This window comes from Ambystoma mexicanum, chromosome 10, assembly GCF_040938575.1.
Source record: "Ambystoma mexicanum isolate Mex_15411 chromosome 10, UKY_AmexF1_1, whole genome shotgun sequence".
NCBI lineage: Eukaryota > Metazoa > Chordata > Amphibia > Caudata > Ambystomatidae > Ambystoma > Ambystoma mexicanum.
In genome coordinates, this window is record NC_090932.1 from 1,698,958,382 (window position 1) to 1,698,979,392 (window position 21,011).

The window sequence follows — 21,011 nt, forward strand, 5'->3', positions numbered from 1 at the left end:
GCCCCTGCTGGACATTTGCAGGGCTGCTACGTGGAGGTCGACGCACACCTTCACGAAATTCTACTGCGTCGATCGGGATTCCAGGGAGGAGTCCAGGGTCGGCCAAGCAGTGCTGCGCAACCTGTTCGCCTGAGGTGAGCCTGGTGAGGAGGTAAGATTGCTTAATGTTGAGTTTGATGTGATGCTTAATGTTGAGCCTTTGCCACCTCCCGTGGTTGTGCATGTGGGTACTGCTATGTATTCTTTATTCATGAGCATGTGAATCCATGCCAGACCCCATGCTGGAGAAGGAACAAGTTACTTACCTGTAACTGTTGTTCTCCAGCATGGGTCTGGCATGGATTCACATGCGAACTCTCCCGCCTACCCCTCTGCGGCTCTTCACTTGGTCATACTGCCACTTCACGTGCTTCCAAATCTGAAGATGGCTGCCAGAGGCGGGGCTTAGGTAGAGGGCAGTCATTGGCTGTGGTCAGTATGACGCAGAGACCAGTGATTGGTTACTACTACGAAAGACAGATCAGAAACGAAGCTGATACTGGTTTTTTCTTTACCGAGGATTCCCAGCCTGACGACAGGGAATATTCATGAGCATGTGAATCCATGCCAGACCCATGCTGGAGAACAACAGTTACAGGTAAGTAACTTGTTCCGACCCCTGGATCTGGGCCAGCCCTTGGTCAATGTAGGGAAGAGGCCATCGGGAAGTATGGACCAGTTTGTTGAGATCCCTACGGTCGGCGCAGAGTCTCCACTGGCCGTTTGGCTTCAATATCCCCAGCACCGGATTATTGAAGGTGCTGTGGACTGGACGGATTATCCCCCGGGACTACAGGTTCTTAATTATTTCAGTAAGGGACTCCATGGATACGAGAGGCAAGCGATATTGCTTCACAAACACTGGAGTCATGCCAGGGTCCGTGGGAATTGTTGTTGTGTGGATGTCGGTGCGACCACAGACATATGAGTCCACCGCAAAGATCTTGGAAATCCAAGGAAACTTGTTTCAACTTTTGCTTCTGCTCCAGAGTCACACAGGCATCAGCTAGGTTGAGACTCTCTTCAACTATCTGCCTGAAGCATGGAAAGACTTCTGGTTTTGCTATCTCAGCGGCCTCCTCCAGCTGGGTGGAGAAGTCCCTGGTCAGAGTGCTGATTTGGACTGGAGGCTTCAGGTGGGAAAGGCAGCCCTCATGGACCTGGAAAATCACCTCATCCCTCCTGAAGTCACAAGTCACATCTTCCTTACCATAAGGGCAGGAAGTATACACCAGGAAGTTCCCCCCATGCCGGATAAAGATCCTGTCTGGTGTTGTGTTGTCATCACTTGTCAAAACAGTCCTTGGGGATTGGTCCTAACAGTTCATTTCCTAGATCAATGGAAAAATGTCGGTCATCAACCGCCATTCCAATAATGGTGCCTGCGGCTAGAGTAATACTCTTTAAGTCGCTGTTATCCACCTCTATTGGAATGGTGTCATGTTCTATATTGACTAATGGTGTTGGGTTTACCCCCAACCCTTGCTGTTGAAGAGAAGCATTTAGATGGATATAAGCATCTGGGTTTTTCAATGTTTGTCCTCTTTTAACTTTCACTTCCAGGGAGAATTGTCTGGTCCTTTCTGGGATGGTGACTTCCTCTTTAATCTGAATTTCAACTGCATAAGGTAGCAATTGAGCTGACCTAAATGCTTTTTCTGGATCATCAAAGCCCATGGGAATATCCGCTAATCGGGACCAAGCTTTGAAGTTTATTAGGTCCAAACTAATGGCAAAGCGATTGAGAATGTCACTGCCTAAGTAAAAGGCGGCAGTGACGTCTCGCACGACCCAACAATTATGGACTATGCTCTTGTTGCCAATGGAGATTTTGAGCATACACCTGCTTGGCAGGAGATGTTTGGAATTGGGTGTTTCCAGATCCATTTCCCATTTGTCTATCAGTTTGAATGTGGGAATGGCTGGATCTTTTGGTAGTTGGCGGAACATGGCTTCGCTGATGAAGCTCTTACCATTGTTCACGCACACTCGGGCGAGAACAGAGTTCTTCCCATCATTTAACTGAACAGGGATGAACAACTGCTCTCCAATTTGTTGAATATCAGCCAGGCTCTCAGCTGATTTCACTTCTTTATAGACTATAGGACTGGGAATGTCTGATTGTGGATTGGTAAAGAATTTCAGAGTGTTTCCTTCCAGTGTGAAATACCACCTTAAACTGGAAGGAAGGTTGATTTTCAGAAATAGAGAGGACCCCCCATCACCAGTCTGTTGTCCTACTGCTATTACTGTCACGTCTGTCACTTTTGGTTGTCCTGGAAGTGAAATTCTACTTGGTCAGATTTTTGTTCAACCATGTGGCATGTGCCGTTTAAACTAACATGGTTGACACTCTGTTTTAATTTTATTGGTCGGCTAGTCTGGGTCAGAGGACCTTGTTTACGCAATCTATTAGGGGTGACAACCTTCTCAGGAGGTCATTCCCTAGTAAACAAGGGGTGCCCTCTGGAGTCACTACTCTGACCGGATGTTTCACCTTGTGTCGCCCAATTTTAATGTCCAAATCTGCAGTCCCCTCGACGGGAATTTCCTTCCCGTCAAAGTCCTGAAGTTGTCCAGGAAGAGAGGTGAGAGGAATCTGGTAATTCTCCCCCCTTCCTGCATTTAGTTCGTCAAAGGCCCTTCTGGACAGAAGGATAGCTTGGGATCCAGTGTCCAACAGTGCCAAAATTGTACCCTGCCCCTGTACTTGTACCGGGGCATAGCATCTTCCCTCCTTCTCCGCAATGGGGCACAGATTATGCACATTTTTGGGCAACTGGTGGGCTAATTTCCTGGTTTTGGACATTGAAAGAGAAGAGATTTGGACAGAATTCTGTGGAGAGTCTTGGGAATCAAAGAAAAAGTTGGCAACTGGAGATAGGAGACGTTTTGAGTTCCCCTGGTTCCGGTTCTGGGCCACACCCCTGACCCCCCTTTTTGGAGGCAGTCACCAGGATGGGTTTGAACCAGGGGATTTTCTGACTGTTGGTTCTGGGATTGGATGATGGGCGGCGCTAGCTCAGTCCCCACATCTACCCAGTCTGGATATGAATCCCTTTGGACCCATTTTTCTTTGGGAGGAGTTCCCCCATTTCTGAAGGAGAAGATCCTCTGAGGATCCCTCTCCCTCAAATTGGAAGATCTGTACCTCCTCCTCAAAGTGGGTCTGTTTGGGTCCTTTGTTTCTCCTACCTCCTCTCTGCTCCTTGGGTGGCAGACTTTCAGGGGTAGGAGATTTTGTTTCCGGTTCCTGGGTTTCCAGGGGCTGTTTACAAGTGGGGAAGGAAGCTTCCTCCAAGGCTTTACACCCCCCTTCCCCTTGTGCCTCCTTCCTGGGAACCGGTGGGTTATCGGGGTGCTGCCCCCGTCATTGTTCTGGAGCACCAGGCCCAGAGTTTGGGGGATTCTGCGCCGGCATGCTCATCTGGGGGGGTTCTGCTGAGCCCTCAGCATGCGACCCAGATCCTGTGCCATATTTTGGACCTGGCGCTCTAACTGTGAAACCCGCTCAGGCTGATACAGGGTTCTGTTTTCTCCCCTGGGCTGATCCCGGGAAGGGTAGCTATCCCTTCTCTGGTAGTACCCGGGGTTGGGAAGATTTGGGTACCCCTCCACCCTTGGCCTCCCCTCTCCCGGATTAGGTGGTCTGGGCTCAGGGAAGTGGGGAAAGAAGGATGGATGATTTTGGGGATGGAAGTTGGGTGGATACCTGGGGAAAAAAGTTCTGCCAAGGATTTGGTAAATTTCTGCCCTCCTGTGGGAAGTTAGGAGGGAAGTTCCCTGGGTTAGGTGCTTGGCCGGATCCCCCCCCTTGGGCTGGAGGAGGCCACACATAACCTAGGATGGGTCGGTTTCCCTTGTAGCGGGGACTTGCATAGTCAGGGGAGTGAGGGATCCCGTCTGTGGGACTACCTCCTTGACTCCGTCTGTGACTGGCCCGAGGGCCTTCTGGGCTTGGAATTATTCTGTGCAGGCAAGTTTTTAGCCCCCCCCATCTCCAAATCTAAAATGGGGGCAACCGTTACCTCTGCCACCTTAGCAGCAGCAGGGGTGCTGGTCGGTTTGGGGTTTTTCTAAGCATTACTTTTATTTTCTATGGGCTTCTGCACCTTATAGATTCGGGTGGCCTGTTCAATGACCCAGTCTAGTGACCTTTTCTCATGAAAATCTCTCACTAGCTAGGTCATGATGTATTTGGGCAAGGCATGGAAAAACGTATTTACAAACTCTTTACTGTCTGTGCGCACCCTTTTGGTAGTCTGCGCAAAAGCACGCTTCAACTCCTGCACACATTCTTGTGGGGCCTGATCCTCCCCACATTGCAAATTGTAGGCTGCCTTGCGATCCTCTTGGGGATTTCGGTGAACAGAAAAGTGTTTCAAGATGGCTGCCCTATATGTGGACCATCTTGAATGGTTTTGGTCCTCCAGCCCCGCAAAGAAACTGGAGTATTTTGGGGAGAATGTCCATTTTACGTATTGAATGCAGCTACTGCTGTTTCAAATGGAAAGTCTCCATTTGCTCAAAGAGCTCCAAGTGTTCCCAAACAGAATACTTGGAGTTCTTATGATAAGGAGTTATGACGCTCCTTATTGCTTTGATCTGTTTTAAGGGGTCCTTAAGCAAGGCCCTTTTTGCCTTATTGGCCTTATTGGCCTTCTTGGTTCGGGTAACCCTGGTCCATTCATCCTCTGACTCAGAAGCACTGCTCCCAGAGGTGCCCGTCTAATCTTCCAGGTTTTCCCAGATTCTCTGAGCCTGGGAATGGCTGGCAGAATGTGGGGTCCTAGTCTCTTGTGTCCTGGGATGCGCAGAGGAGTCTTCAGATTCCTCCTTGCTGCCCGGATTAGATGGGTACCCCCCCCCCACTGACCTAACTGGGCGGAGGTTTTCAGAATGCCCTTAGAGGGCCTACTCTCTCAGGGCTCCCCATTAAATTGCACTGTACTTGGGTGCCCATACCCGGATGCCCGCCCATCCATTCCTGGGAGGTACTGGCCTATGAGCCCCATACTTCTGACTGGATAGTAATCTGCCATCCCCGTGGCCCTGGGCTCATGTGCGCCAGGGGACATGGGGGTGGCAGAGTCCAGGGACTGGGAGAGATGGAGGCCTCTGGTTCTAGGGCTCCTGAGGTTATGCTCAGGTGTTTCCCTTTCCCAGCGAACCTCATCTCTATCAGCCCCTGCTCCCTGTTGCCCTGCCAGAGCCTGTGCTTTCAGTTCCTCAATCAAGGCCTTACTAGACTCTATCAATCTCTCCTGCATGGATACCTGCTGCTGGAGCCCATCATTGTGCTGACAGAGATCCTCATTCTCTCTCTGTGCTTCCTGGTTTGTCCTGGAGTACTGGGCCAGTCTTTGCTGCAGGAGGGTTACCTCCCGGGTACCGTCCCTACTGGCCTGCTCCTTTCTTGCCAGACCATCTTCCACCCTCCTGGTGTGCTCTAACAAGTTCTGATGCTCTTTTTGGAAGTCACCCAGTCCCCAGAGGGCCAGGTGATTTTCTTCCATTTTCTTTTTTTAAGTGGCAGACTTCCTGGCCTAAGGTATCCCTTTCCTGAGTAAGAGCCTGCATCTGTGCCGCCAGGCCGTCCCTCTGCCTTTGAAAGGCACCAGCTTTCTGGTGCTCTTCATCAAACTCTGCCTGGGTTTCCAGGTCTTTCAAAATCAATGTATTGCTCTCTGCCTTCTCCCTATCTAGGTGACTTTGCAGGGTGACTACCTGCTCTGCGCATGCCCTGTTGAAGTCCAGTTGTTGCCCCAGCTTTTTCTGGCTCTGCAGTGGGGAGTCCAAACCTTTTTGGTACTCCTTCTGCAAGGCCAAAAATCTGGTATCCTGGTCTGCCTTTTCCTGTTGCAAGATATCCATGTCCTCTTTTATTTTAATGATATACTATCTACTATCATTTTCTGACTCCTGGCTCCTGTGCAGCCTCTGCTCAGAAGAGTCCAGGTCAGATTGGGCCTTCTCTAATGCCATCAGTTGCCTATTTGCCAGATCTTGGCTTTCAGCACATTTGTCCTGTATGGCCCCCATATATAAATATAAATATGCTGCTATCCTGACAATCGTGTCGTGCTCATCCTTGGCTTTAGGGGCCATATATAGTTCACTCAGGTCCACGTGTAAGGGGCCCTGATCTCTCCAGATATCTAACTCAGTTGCAGTGACCTGTTGTGTGATTGCCTGCACCCACACCTTCTGATCCTGTTCCGTCCATTCGCCTCTCACAAATAGCTTATGTAAGAGGTGCTCTCTGGCTATTTTGATATCTACCATATGTCGTCATTCTGGAAATTGATTTCCTTCCTGGCTTACAGAAGTTTGTATTTTATTTTGCAAAACAGACCGTTTCTTGAGAGTGTTCCTTTTTTTGAGGGGTGCTTTTACAGCGTAACGCAGCGTGTTGATCCAACAGGATTTATGTATCCTATCAGTTAGCACACTGTATTAAGCTTCACAAGTGGTAGACATCCCGTTACAAGCCCCCACTCTGTAAGTGACTTCAATCCAGCATCCAACTAAGTCAATGCCTAGTCTGGGATGCCCAATGGAAGCCCTTATTTATATATTTTTATGTCAAGTTCTTAAATCTGGATGATGAACCCTTATATAACGCCCCTCTCTTTTAATCCCCCTGACCTCACTGAGCCAAGAAGTAGGTTTCTTTTGCAAATTAAAAGGTTTATTGGAAAAATGAAACAAGCAAGCTTAGAGAAAACCGGTATGTTTTTAAATAGGCAAAAATACTTTTAAATGTGATTGCAATTAGGTGAAAATTATGCTAAAATTATTTTAATTCACTAAAGGAAATTGGTAGGTGATAGTGACTTTGAATTGGGACAGGTCAACACTAGCAATGATTCATGAGTGATTATCAGGTTTAAAACGAATTCCAGCAGTGGAAAGCAAGAAGCAGCTATTTTTACAAGTGGTGAAATTGAGCCAAATTGCAATTCGCTGCACTTTTTCCGAGTGCGTAAAGCGCGATTACGGAAAAACTATAAGGAGTTGGAATGTCGTTTTGGGTTTGTTGGAAAGCTGAGGATCTTAGCATTAAAATGACTGTTAAATCTCGCGGTTCAAAAGATATGGATGTTTTTGTGGAGGTAGAGTTTCAGAAATGAAGTCAAGATTTCAGGATGACAGATGACACTTTTACAGCTTTGAAATCACAGAATGGACACACTATTTCTATGCAAGTCTGGTCAGGTTGAAATGGTTTAAATATTATTTTAGACTAATAGATTGGTCTTGTACAGTTCTTAGACTGGATACTCGCTCCTAGTTTTGGACTGGAATGGGCCTGGGACTGCACACTCGCCACCGGACGGTCAGGCACTGGTTCTACTCACAGCGCGCTCTCTGGTCTGCTATCGGCACTGCACAGCGGTCTGGTCTGGTCGGTCTGGATACAGGACTGCTCTCTGGGTCTGGTTCTGGCACAGAGTTCTAGCCAGAAGCAAAACAGCTCGCCCGGCTGTTGAATAGTTTAGTTAGGTTGCTGGATTCTGGGGCCACTGAAAACAGTTCAGCTTTTGGGTTTGGCCCCTGCTTAAGGTTCTAGAGCTGGGTTCTAGAGTCTGGTCTCCGGATCTATCTGGAGTCTCTGGAGTCTTTGTCTGGATCTGGAGTCTTCTGGCAAGTTGCTGCGCAAGAAATCGATTGAAGAGTGGAAAATGAATCCCTATCTGTGTCTCAGCAGTCTCTTTTTATGTCTTTTGAAAGTGGGTGGGAAGGCTGACTTTCTATGCCCAAACCTCTGAGGATTTGATAGGGTAAAGGATTTACTGTCCTCTGACTGGAGAACGGAGTAGTGAGTCAGAAGGAGTCATCAGGTATCGTCTTTATGGCTGACGGAAAGAATACTCCCCCTTGCATTTAATTAGAAAACAATTTTTCATAGCCAGACATGCTTCCCAGATACACAAGTTGTTGAAATTACATGTACACATCACAGATTAATTAAGACAGGTCTCTGTTTAACCCTGATCTGTCTAAGAGCTTGGGTTCAGAAATTACAACTTATTCGCGATTTTCGTGGGTTTCGCAATATTGGGTTCACACCAAACCTTACACAGAGGTACACACCCTCTCTGCGCATATTACAGTAAGTTTTCATTTTTCTAGCATAAACACAGCAGTGACAATATTAATAATTACGGGGCTTGGCCTCAGAACATCCCACAGCGTCCAGCTTAGTCTTAAACCGTGAGTGCATTTTTCATATTAAGAATCCCCAAATTGTACATTTTTGTCAGCTTGATACAATATTTTATAAGCAATTTAATAAAACATACATTTGCTCTCAATGGAATTCACATCTCAGTCTGGTCCGCCCCTAGAAGCTTGGTGAGTCAGAAGGTCACACCTCTTGCCTTCCTGCCAGAGCACTGTTGACAGTTACACCTCAAATCAGCATATCCTCTTCATCTGAAGGCCCCCATTGTTCCTTTCTCCAGGCTGCAGGGAACCTCTCCTCCCTCTTAATCAACAGGACCATATGATTTTGTGTGCTGTTGCTGAGAAGACTAGGTGTTAAGAGTTCTCATAGACAAGCAAGTCTTTTGAAGTCTCAGCTAACTCAGGTTACTGTTTAGCTTCTGAAATACAGGTGTCCTGTCAGAATTTAGATCACCAGCGCCGGTCAGTGGCAAGCACCAGTATTGCACCCATTTTTGACGGCTGTCTATCTTTAAAAGGGGATTTTACTTTGATAGCATATGATTCTTGCTGATATTGTATTGATGTGGATCCTTTCAGTAGAGTAATGTAGAACACCCAACAAGAAGTTGTATCCTTTTGGTGGTTTTGTGAGCCATGATTTTAGCAATTTTGACGATCAAGAAAATGAATTTCTGAACAGCTCTGGGTTGCTTTTGGCAATTGGTTATTGCTGTTCCCAAATGGTTTCAGGCTACTGTGTGTGTAGCCCAATGGTGGTTCTAGGCAGTGATCTCCTGTGTTCACCGACATGGCAAAAGTGGGTGGCAGCCTATTGTTCAGATTTTTACTGTGCATTTTTGTGATTTCTGGCTAGCAGCCTGCTTTCCGGTGGCCACTCAAATGTTTCTGCTGCCAGCGATGTTGTAGTCCTTGGATGCGTGGGTGAAAACATCCCACAGTGTTGCCTTGTCTTGATGTCAGGAGAGCACTGAGATTCTACCTGGACAGGACAAATGGCCTCCGCAAGTTGGATGCATTGTTTATCACCTTCGGCGGATCAAAACAAGGGTGTCGGGCTTCAAAAGCCTTGATAGCTCGGTGGATGGTTATGACCATTCACGAAGCCTATGAAGGGCAGCGCATGAGGTTACCAGCCTACGTGCATGCTCCTGCGGTCAGAGCCAAGGCAACAGCAGTGGCCTTCCAAAGACACGTGCCATAGCAAACTAACAGCAGAGCGGCCACTTGGGCTACCCTCGCAGCCTTCTGCAAACATTATTGCTTCAACACCAGTGCGAGATCATACACAGCCTTTGGCCAAGCGGTCCTAAAAAATGTAAGGTATGTAGCGTCTCTCTTCCCAGGGGCTTAAATCAGTGGTAATCACCCATACAGTAGCGAGGAAAAGGAGACGGGACGTAGGATTAATTATAAGTTGCTTAATGTAATGACTAACGTACCTCTAGTCCATTGTCCCTGCTCCTCATACGTCCTACCATCCCCCTAAAAGGCAGTGCTATTAGGCAAATGCAATATAGCTGACGCGACTGAGGTGTGGCACCAGTGGGCGTAATCAGGGGAGCGCATGCTCCCAGGGCCACGCCCCAATTCATTTTAAAGGGGAAAGACGCTTTTTCAATGAAAAAGGTTCCGTTCCCGTCTGTAGTGAGGGACGTCCATACAATATGGAGGAAAGAGGACAATGGACTTGGGAGTACATTAGTCACTACGGTGAGTAACTTATCATTTTTTTACATGAAGTGAGGGGCAGGAAAGCTAAAAGGTGAAAGTGCCCCATGAAGCTGGCCTGAAAGAGTGCCAGGCTGTGGGAAGGTGAGGAGAAGCATGCCGAGTGCATGAGTAGGGCTATTGGGTGGACAGTACATAAACACAGACATGTCCAATATCTGTTGTAGGAATTCAACCTTGTTCTTGGTTTGATCATTCTTTGCTTACATTTGATATTCGAGTGGGCTCTCTGACTACAACCAAGTCTAACCGCACGTTTATGCGCAGTCGTGATTTAAGAAACATCTTCGCCATTGTGCCTTTTCTTACAGATCTTAATGTTGGTTTTAAAGAAGACTCAAGGCCTGATTTTGTTCTCAATGCTGTTTATACACAGTTATCTACTGCACTGGGCGTTCCTTCCCCTTTGGTCACAAGGAAAGGGCGTCCACGTACACTGCAAAAAGCTTGGTTCACTGAATATTTGAATAGTCTCAGGACAATTAAGCGGAAAGCTGAACATGGAAAGGCATCTTAAATGGCAAAAGAATGTACTTTATGTGCATTGTGCAGGCAAAGAACAGTTGTGAACAGTTCTCTGTGCTGCGTGAACTTGAGACACTTCTTTCCAATAATAACTTGCCTGAGTACTGGGTGGTGTTCTTGCATTGAAGACCAACTTCATGGCACTTCAGAATAAATGCAATGTTGACACTTGTTTCTAGAGTCATCTTCTATTTTTGAAAGTGCAGACACTGCTCCTCTTTCATTTCATTTTAGAGAAGTTAATGAACACGAGGTTGCAGAAGCCCTGGAGATTCTGAAACCTACCACCTGCTCTGCACATTTTTGTCCAGCTTTTTGAATTAAGGAATGTGCCCCTCCCTTTACTACAATGCGGTGTGCTTTTGCCAACTCTTCTTTTAGGAACAACTTTCTTCCCACTTTGCTTAAATATGGTTGCTTAACGCCACTTCAGAAAAAAATGCTTTTTTGGATGCAACTGATTGGGTCAATTATAGGACGATCACTAATCCAATTTTTTTTTCTTAAGCTTCCTGATTATTTGGCATGCAAGCAAATGCAGGGTTATATTGATGGACACAACATTTTGGGGTTACACCAGTCTGCTTACTGGAAGTCTCAAGGAACTGAAACCGCCGAGCTTGATCTTCAGTCGGCAATTCTTCAGCTGTTCGATCATGCCAAGGCAGGTCATCTTGTTTTTCTTGACCGGTCGGCTGCCTTTGATCTTGTAGACTTTGAGATCATGGGTGACTGATTAATCAAGGTCGGCATGTTTAGTCCTGAAGCTTCTAGATGGATAATTGCCTTTCTGAAGGATTGAGCAGCCTGGGTGGTGCTTGGACAGATTTCCTCTCCCAAACTTCCTCATGATTGTGGTGTTCCTCAGGGCTCCACTACGGCATCACTGCTTTTTAATATCTTAATGAAACCACTTGATGATCTTTTGGATCCTGATGTGGCGTTTGAGAATTTTCCATATGGCGCCCAGATGTTAATGGGATTGTCAGGCAACTATGAAACTGACTCCACAGCACTGAACCAGGTCTTTTCGAAGGTACAGATGTGGATGAATGCTAATGGCATGCGTCTCCAGGAGGAAAAACGGAATGACTTTTACTTGCAACTGCAATTAGGGCGAGATCTTTTGGGGAAAGGTACGATTCCTTCACTGTTGAGGTTTGTTCTAGCCAGGCCTTGCGCAATGCGAAATCCCTTGGTGTCACTCTTTACACCACCATGTCTATGGCCACCATTCGTTTTTATAGTTATTAGCTCTGACTTTTAAGAAAATTAAGTCCTTTGTTGTAAAAATTGAGACCTCCAGGACTCAGCGCCATTAGGTTTGATTTTAACGAACAATCAAACAAAGAATTGCCCTCTCTTAAATTGATTACACGTGTTTCGGCTCGCCAGAGCCTTCCTCAAATCAGGGCCGTGGATAACTTGAAAAATCCATATGACTGTTGTCAGGTACGTAATAGTGGGGTCAAATCCCCAAGTTTAATAATCCTTCTATTTAGAAGCCGACGTGTGCGATTCTAAACAGAAGGATTATTGAACTTGGGGATTTGATATGCTCGCCTGGTTTGATGCTTGTGCCTCGTTTGATGCTTGTTCCCGCTATGGAGGGATGGACTCTTGTTTCTTGTGCTCTTTGAATGATATGCTCGCCTGGTTTGGTGCTTGTTCCCACTATGGAGGGATGGACTCTTGTTTCTTGTGCTCTTTGAATGATCTGCTCGCCTGGTTTGGTGCTTGTTCCCACTATGGAGGGATGGACTCTTGTTTCTTGTGCTCTTTGAATGATCTGCTCGCCTGGTTTGGTGCTTGTTCCTACTATGGAGGGATGGACTCTTGTTTCTTGTGCTCTTTGAATGATATGCTCGCCTGGTTTGATGCTTGTTCCCGCTATGGAGGGATGGACTCTTGTTTCTTGTGCTCTTTGAATGATATGCTCGCCTGGTTTGGTGCTTGTTCCCACTATGGAGGGATGGACTCTTGTTTCTTGTGCTCTTTGAATGATCTGCTCGCCTGGTTTGGTGCTTGTTCCCACTATGGAGGGATGGACTCTTGTTTCTTGTGCTCTTTGAATGATCTGCTCGCCTGGTTTGGTGCTTGTTCCGACTATGGAGGGATGGACTCTTGTTTCTTGTGCTCTTTGAATGATCTGCTCGCCTGGTTTGGTGCTTGTTCCCGCTATGGAGGGATGGACTCTTGTTTCTTGTGCTCTTTGAATGATCTGCTTGCCTGGTTTGGTGCTTGTTCCCGCTATGGAGGGATGGACTCTTGTTTCTTCTTCTTATCTGCTCCGAGGTCTTTCTCAGGTTTTTAGCACATTACAAGAAAATAAACAATTGCATAAAATAAATAATTAAATCTCTAAAATTGTACTAGTGCAATTGCGCATTGCCAAACCTGTTCATCACGTTCATGTGTGCCTTCTGACCCCCCCCCCCCCGTGCCCCCCCTGCACCTGTCCTACCCGTTTGAGAAATAACCGTATGTAAATTGCTAATCTGTACATCATATCTCTGGATGCCCCCTTCCCATGCGCCACTGCATCGCCCTCGCAATACCCGACTTGGCCTCATCAATGCAACCCTTGTGCACGTGTAGAGGGGGTAGCCTGTCACGAGAGCCTGTCACGAGCTTGCCTCCGCTACTTGCGCTGTTTCTCCTTCTGCGACACTTCTGGTAGAAGTCAGGCCAAGCCATCAAACCAAAGCAAAATCCACTGACTGCCCTTGTGATGTCTCGCACTCTCGGATAACACATGTTTATAAGCGTTTTAAAAACAAAAAAATACAAAAGTTGTGATTTCTGCAAAGAATCGCATTGACCCAGCGCCCCTCGTGTCAAAGCGGTATTAGCATGACGATACACATGCGAACATGCATTGATAAATTCCCCAACCTTTTCTTCGTCGTAATATTGCTTTCTCTCCAGGCATGTGCCAGTCTGCACAGCTCCACAAAGAGACACTGGCTTCTCAGCTCCCTTTTCCCCCCCCCAATCTTTTTCCAGAATTTTATTTCTGCATTTGTCCCGATAGATGATGAGGATTGGTTATTTATAACGCGCTTATTACCCAGAGGTTTCTAAGCGCTGATCCGGGGATCGAACCTGTGGTGCTTTGCGTCAGTCTTGCTTCCAAGACGAGCGTGTTGGCCGTGACCTATCCCCTCGAGATCCTGAGGCCTAAACATATACATTCCTATGATGACACAGCATGAAAAGAAATGACTACTTTTTAAATGCTATCCTGCACGGTAAATGGCTTCCAAATGTATGCTATGTTTTAAATGTGTGGTGGTGAGGAACTGAGTTTTTTAAATATAATAAATTCATCTAATAGCAGCTTTGCTTTCCTGCATGGAGTCTACACAGCTTGTAGGAAGGTCGTTTTTCTGAGTGATCTCTTTTCTCCGCCTCCTCTTATAATAAGTTTAGTTATGGCCCTGGCCCAGGTACTCCAGTGGCGGCGCGCTGGAAGCCTGCCATGAGCTATTGTTCCTTGCACGGGTAGCAATACTCTGAATGCATTTACTAATGGAAACTTAACCTCCCAGCATTCAGGGCACACTCTTGAACAGGCCTGGGTGTCCTTCGAGGAAGCAACCTCGAGGAAGAGGAGCGGCATCCAAGGCCCATCTCCCAATGCGCTCAGCTGGTAGGGCCTGTATCTGCTCCTCTCTAAAGCAGGGCTGGGCACTATGGTATTAGCAAGGTCCGATGGGGGAGGGCTTGATTTGATACTTATTTAGTGCCTCTGATATCCTTTAGCTGTGGCGCAGAGGGGCGGTACAGATGAGGTCGCAGTTGTTTATAAATCCCAGACCTACTCAAGACCACACTAAAGTGCAAACGGAGCGGTGTATATGGGGGTAACCGTGGAGGAGGGAGTTCCGGAGTGCGAGAAGTAGGATTCCCTCGAGTGATTGGAGATGTTCGTTGAAGAGTAGGGCCTTCCAGAACTTCCTGAAGTGTAGGATGGCCGGAGCCACGCTTATCTGCATTGCTAACTTGGCAGTTCTTTTCCAGTCTGGCAATGTCCTGCCTTCTGGTGGTCCAGTGGCCTCCAGAGGGTGAGTATATCTCTGGGGTTGAGTGCTGTTTGGATGCGTCTGCTTTGTTGGTCATGCTGGCTGTATTGAGCATGATGTGTGCTTGACGGTTTCGCCGGTCTGAAACCAGCATGTCTTCTCGCTTTACAGGGCTGCCTTGAGATGGATGGAACTTTCTTGATTACACCCCCATTTATACTGGTGTCTCCTCTTGGTTTCTCTGCAGGTAACATCAACCACTGCTTCCTGAACAAGTACTTTTTCCTGCTGGCGGGCATTCAGGCGGTGACCCTCGTACTCTTCCTCATCGTGTCGGTTCGATTTGATCGCCAGAAGTCCCGAGTAAGCAGACACTCCCCGAATGGAAGGTCCTGACCCTAAATCCCAAAGCACATCCACGCAGTCAGAGACTGATGCTTCATTGGTGAAGTAAGGACTGGCAGCAGAGTCTCAGTGTGCATTTTTGAGACATGTTTTCTGGGTCTAATGCTCTGCGCTTTCCCGTAGAGCTGCGCTCCTCTCACCCCCTTCTTACTGGCTCTCTGCCTCACCTGCGCAGTGATGATTCACGCCACGGCCCTTCATAGGGCGCATCCCTGTGTCTAGTGTATGCTGGAGGACCCTACGGCCGCTAACCATGTTCTGCCTCTACTTGTTGGAGAGGTCTGAATTTGAATTCATACAGTTTGTAAAGCAGGAGTAACCGGTTGGATTGCTTTGAGGAACAGATAGTACCGGAGATTACTTGCATTTGGAAATAGTCTGGGATTCCAACTGATCTCCTTGCGTGGTCTATATTTTTAGGCAATCAAAGATCCTTCTTAGGAGGTGAGTTGGTCTACAATTTCTTTCTAGTCACCACACCACTCCATACAGAGTTCTCAAATTGTGTGCATGCACACACATGCACGAATTGTGCAGTGGGTGTCGGCAAAGGAGAGATTGATGGCTGTAGATAGGGAGGGTCAGGTGGGCCACATTGTGGAACTGTTGCGGCCCACTGGCCTTGTATGTACACCTGAAGCAACCTTTAGACATTGATTTTTTGTGAGTCCTCTTGTGTCCAGGTGCCTCCATCCTACACACACAGACACGCGCACACACACACTCACACACACGCTTCATTACCCACATTCATCTCAGTGTTTCTATAGCAGTGTTAGTTCTATGTTCTTAAGTTGAGAGACTGTTTAGCTCATGTTATAAAGGGGAGTTGCTACTATTGGAGGAGGCAGGCTTTAGGCACATACACCTATTTTAATGTAAACTATTTCATTGTTATTGTATGGTGTTCTTATATACCTATAGGATGTTAGTCTTCTTTAATTTAAGGTGACTTGAAATTATTTTCTGCAAGTTTTTCAAAAGGAATCACTGTGTGTGTGGGGGGGTGATAAGACCATAGGTCTCTGAATGTGAACACATTTGTTCTTTAATGACCATGGACACCTGCGGTCACCATTAAGACATTGAAGTAATAACGTGCAATATTTGGCCCTGCGCCGCCCCCCCGACTGTTTCTGCATCAGGGGTCTGTTCATGGCACTTTGAGCGGGACTCAGGGGCCAATTCCCAGGAAACTGCACGGTTCATCGGCACTCTTTGGGGTACCTCTGAGGCCACTTGGGGAGACCTAGAAGCAGACTTTGGCACGTTGCAAAAAAATGAGGTCTAGCACGTTGCAAAAAAATGAGGTCTAAAAAAATGAGTAATATTGTAAAATAACGTACTGATTTAATCAACTTTTAAAGTGTTTACTGGCATCGAAAGGGTGCTTCATTGGCGGTCTGCATTTTTTAAAAGATATGTTTTGTTGCTTATGTTTTAATCAGCTGAAGAAATAAATTAATGTGTCAAATGTGTTTTTCTGTCTAAATTTGCAAAGTGCATCACTGATCTGGGAGCGCGCTAAAAAGACATTCGAGGATTGTGTGATTTGGAAAAATGAAACCTTTTGTTTTGTAAACTGTATTTATTCACTTGGTGAATTTTCTTTTTAGAAGGGGCGTTAACCAATAGGAGATCTTATTTTCAAATAAAATCTTTGAAACGAACGTGTTGTTTCTTTGCTACTGTTTCTTTGCACTCTGTTTTTGTTTGACGAGAGGGTAACCTGTGACCAAGCTTTTGAAAATAAATAGAATTCCTGGTTCACTTGGTTTGCATACATAGGGCCTCAGTATAAGTTTGGCGGTCTGGAAATACTGGTGCCGGTAGCAACTATCGGCTTACTTTGCGGACCCCCAAACTGTGAGACCTGCCGGGAATTCAGGTCCCTACTGGCAGTGTTATCCCTGAACACCCGGCACCGGTTCTCAACGGTGCTGGTGCCACAGTGTCCCCATCCCGTGGACTCCTATCTGACTCCACGGGAATGAGAAGTTACTGTTCCACTGCTCATGGCGGTAGAACCGGTGTTACGGGTTCGACGGTAGCCTGCCGACTCGTAATGAGTGGTTTTCCCGAATCTGTCTGGCATTTGTAGGTATTTCCCAGTATTCTAATAGTGCGGTGTTTGGTGCACTTGGTTTATTAACATCAAGCCCTTAGACGATTGCACCCACAGACTCTAAACTCCATTAAATGGTGGTCTTGCGATAACATTTGCTTCAAAGTTATCAAGACTAACGTGGTCCGATAATGATCAAACTCCTTCACACACTGTTTACAAAACCACCAAGTTTGTTAACCTCTCCAATGTGCTAGGGAGCAGGCTGGAAGTGGTTTGCCTCAAAGCTCTGTAAAACTGGTAAACTTTCCGGTAGCCCCCCATCTAACCACAGTCAAGGAACCGGTTTTTGCAGTCGACTGCTTTACCATATTTTACTGTGACAAGTTTGAGGCAGGTAGAGTGTGGGGTGGGGAGAGGGTATGAAATATGGGTTGGGGGAGGCGGAGAGGGAATTGGGAAAAGAGCAGAAAATGAGCTACGGTGGGGTTTGGCCACCCATGAAAAATCCCTGTGGAGAAAATTCAGCAGAAGGTCCTCTGCTGCAGTTACTGTGGGTAAATCCAACTGCTCTTGCTCAACACAGATCATATGCACCATGTTGGGCACCTCTTCTAGGCTGAGCTTCAGAATCCAAGCAGATGTTCAGCGGTGTATTCTTCCAGTCCAATAATGGGAGGAAAGATGCGTAACTTAAACTTTGTGAGCTTGCTTAAATCAAGTTTTCCATTACTTCTCACAGTTCTACTGATCAGCTGTTTACAGGCTCTGTGTGCCACGTGTTTGGCTTCTAAAAGCCCTTCCGATTGACATAGGTTCTTACTCTACCCTGGTTTTCTGATTTCTTTCGTGGCTTGGCACAGCAGTTGAAGGTCTCCTTGTCTTGTCCTGCAGCAACAAATGGTGCATCCTCTCACCCACTCAGTTTCCAGTACATGATCACACAAGTGCCACCACTTTTCTGTTAGCAATGACCATATAGGCTGGTCTTATTTAAACCTAAAGCCATACTCTGATCACACTGTATCATGTTGTAGTCGACGGTTATGTTAGTGGGATTTGTACTGCTCAGCACTGCCATTTGCATGGTCTGGCAGATCTGAAAATAAGAGGGTAAGTGAATTATTAGTGGGAATAGAGGGAGGATGTTGGTAATTTCAGTTCAGAAAAAACAGTTACAGTGTGTGTGTGGTTGCAGAGCGTTTTGAAGTAGACCCTTTTCTTGACTGGTAGTGAGTGTAGTGATATTAATGCTTATGTAATGTGTTCAAGGGGATTGGGTCCTCCGACGTATTCCATATCTATGACAGGTAATGTCCACAGCTGTGCTGCTTCGGAAAATCTTTGGCGTCCTGCGTCGATGCGCCGTCCCCGAGGACCTCCTCCGACGGCCGACGTCACCCGATGTGATAAGTAGGACGCACGACGCCCATAGCCTCAGTTCCGTTTTTTTCTCGAACGTGTTCGCTTCGTGAATCTCGGTACGCCTCGTCTCTTTGGAGTTTGCTGTTTTCAATTCTCGGTTTGTTGAACCTGTTTGGTTTTCTGTGAAGACCTGTTCGTGGCGATGTCTACTTTGTCTTCAACCCCGCGTCCGGGCTTCAAGAAGCGCGGGGACTGTGAGCCCAAGATGTCGGTCACGGACTCGCACAACGCCTGCCTCTGGTGCCTTGGGGAGGCCCACGATACGGACGACTGTGTCGACTGCCAGTCGCTCACGGCAAAGGCCTTGCGGGAACGCAAGAAGAAGCTGTCGGTAGGCCGGGTGTCTAAGCCCCGGAAGTCGAGGTCTGCTGGGCTTTCGACGGATGACTCGAGGGGCGACTCTCCGCGTCGTCGTCGGAAGTCCAGTGGGTCTCCTTCCAGGAGTCGGTCTCGCCACTCCTCCGCCTCTTCGAGGCATTCCCGGAAAGCGCCGGCATCGGTCGCCTTCCCGTCCTCTTCCGAGGACTCCGCCCATCGGCGGGTCGCTTATCCCTCCATGCAAGCGACACCGGAGGAATGGGCTTCCTTCGGGAAGCAGATGCTAGCGATTCTTGAATCGCAGGGCGCCGGTCCGTCCGCGCCTCCGAGAGGGGTCAAGAGACACCGCTCGTACGCCTTCTGGCTCGGGTGGTCGGCACGGCTCGCGGGAGAGGTCCCGCTCGGACAAGGGTAGCCGTTCTCGCCATGCCCGTTCCAGGTCCCGGTCCTCGACGCGCTCAACACCGCGTGATCCTGTGCCGTCTTCGAGGAAGACGTCGATGCCTGTGGTGCCGAGGTAGTCGACGAGTTCTCTCGAGGCTCCGCCTCCGAGGGGGTCGTCGACGCCATCGGTGCCTAGGTCGTCGAGAGACACGCTATGAGGTCTGTGTCGACGCCGCCGATGCTGGCGGCGCTGCAGCTGACGTCGACGCTGATTTGCTTGACGTCAACACCTTTTCTGTCGACGCCGACGCCGACTCGTTTGGCGCCCTCGACGCCTTTCGAGGCGGTGGTGTCGAAGGGGCTCCATGGCACGGGATTAGCCCCTAGGAAGGCTCTGGCTAAGGTCAGGCACTGCTTTGGTGCCCGGGGGTCTTCCTCTGCCCGCCTGGAGTACATTTCAGAGGGTGATGAAGGCTCTGATGATGGCTTGGTTCCAGTTCCGGTTCCAGATGAGCTTATCTCGGGCCATAGCCAGTTTGACCTGAGGCAGTCGCTGCTTGATGCCATTGGACTGGGCACCTCTCCGGAGGTGGAGTTTGGTAGGCCAGAGCCTGGCACTCATGCCGATTCTTCATATCGGTGCCTTATGTCTCGGGTCACCGAGTACTTGGGTTGGTGTGCTCCCCCAGGGGAGTTCGTTCAGGAGGAGCTCATGGACATCCTTGATCTTGGTCCCCCCACTGACCCGGTTCTGCCGTTTCATATGGCTATGCAGAGAAGGGTGGCGGCGGCTTGGACTGCTCCGGAGAGTCTCCCGGCAGTGGGCAAACTTTGTCACGAAAATACCATCCAGCCAGTAGCGACCCCTGCTACTTGTCTAGGCACCCCACTCCGGAGAGTTTGGTGGTGCAGGCGGCTACGGCCCCGGCAAAGCAGGCGTCGTATCCTACCATCCCTCCGGATAGGGACGACAAACGTTTTGACGGCTGGGCGAAGAAAGTGTTTTCTTCAGGGGGTATGGCGCTTCAGGCGGCCAACTCCATATGTGCCTTGTCTCGTTTCACACACACTCTGTGGAACTGTGTTGCTTTAGCGGCTGAACATATTCCCGAAGGGGACGAACGGGATGGTTTCCTTGCTATAGTTCAGGATGGCAAGGATGCCATGTGTGAGGCCGTTCCGTCGGGTTTGGACTTGGCAGATTGTGTCAGCCGGTCCATGGCGGCGAGCACCGTAATGCGCAGGTTTGCGTGGTTGCGGAAGCCTAGGTTCGCTCCTGATGTGCAGTCCCGGCTCCTCAACATGCCCTTTGCCGGTGAACACCTTTTTGGCAGCAAGGCTGATGAGAGCCTTGGGAGGTTGCAGACCTCCAAAGCTGCAGCGAAGTCGTTGGGTGCTGCAGTTCGCCAACCTCCGCCTTTTCGTCCTAGGGGACAGCAATGGAGGGGAGGTTCCTTTCGCTATTACTCATCCTTCAGTAAAGCGAGGGGAGCTAGCAGTCAGAGGCCATCGTAAGAGTGCCAGAGGTGGAAACAAAGGTACTCGAGGTGCCAAGGCCGCTCGGGCAGTTGCCTCTTTGCCCTCAGGCAACGCTGCAGCCGCTACCACTCAGTCATGAGGCCAGGTCCCATGGTTCGCCGGTTGGGGGGAAGGCTGGTGCAGCATCTTGTAGAGTGGCAAGCCATTACTTCGGATGTGTGGGTTCTGGAGATCATAACCCACGGCTACTGTCTTCCTTTTCGGCAGAGGCCGCACGACAGTCCACCAGGGAACCTCTCTTTGAAGAGTCTGGATCCGCTCCTTGCGCAGGAAATTCAAGCCCTGCTGGAGAATGGCGCCATAGAACTGGTGCCCGTAGCGGAGAGGAACAAGGGATGGTATTCCCCTTATTTTTTGATTTCGAA

At 48.3% G+C, this 21,011-nt stretch overlaps 1 protein-coding gene across 2 annotated transcripts in view; it reads left to right on the plus strand.

Annotated features, from left to right (window-relative positions):
* SLC15A4 (solute carrier family 15 member 4) overlaps positions 1-16,585 on the plus strand; it is a 492,322-nt gene extending 475,737 nt beyond the window's left edge. For both annotated transcript variants that reach the window (XM_069620125.1, XM_069620124.1), the window contains exon 8: positions 14,758-16,585. In XM_069620125.1, the coding sequence (XP_069476226.1) occupies positions 14,758-14,906 (149 nt within the window). In that variant the 3' untranslated portion in view covers positions 14,907-16,585. The remainder of the gene's footprint in view (positions 1-14,757) is intronic.
* Positions 16,586-21,011: the final 4,426 nt, after the last annotated feature.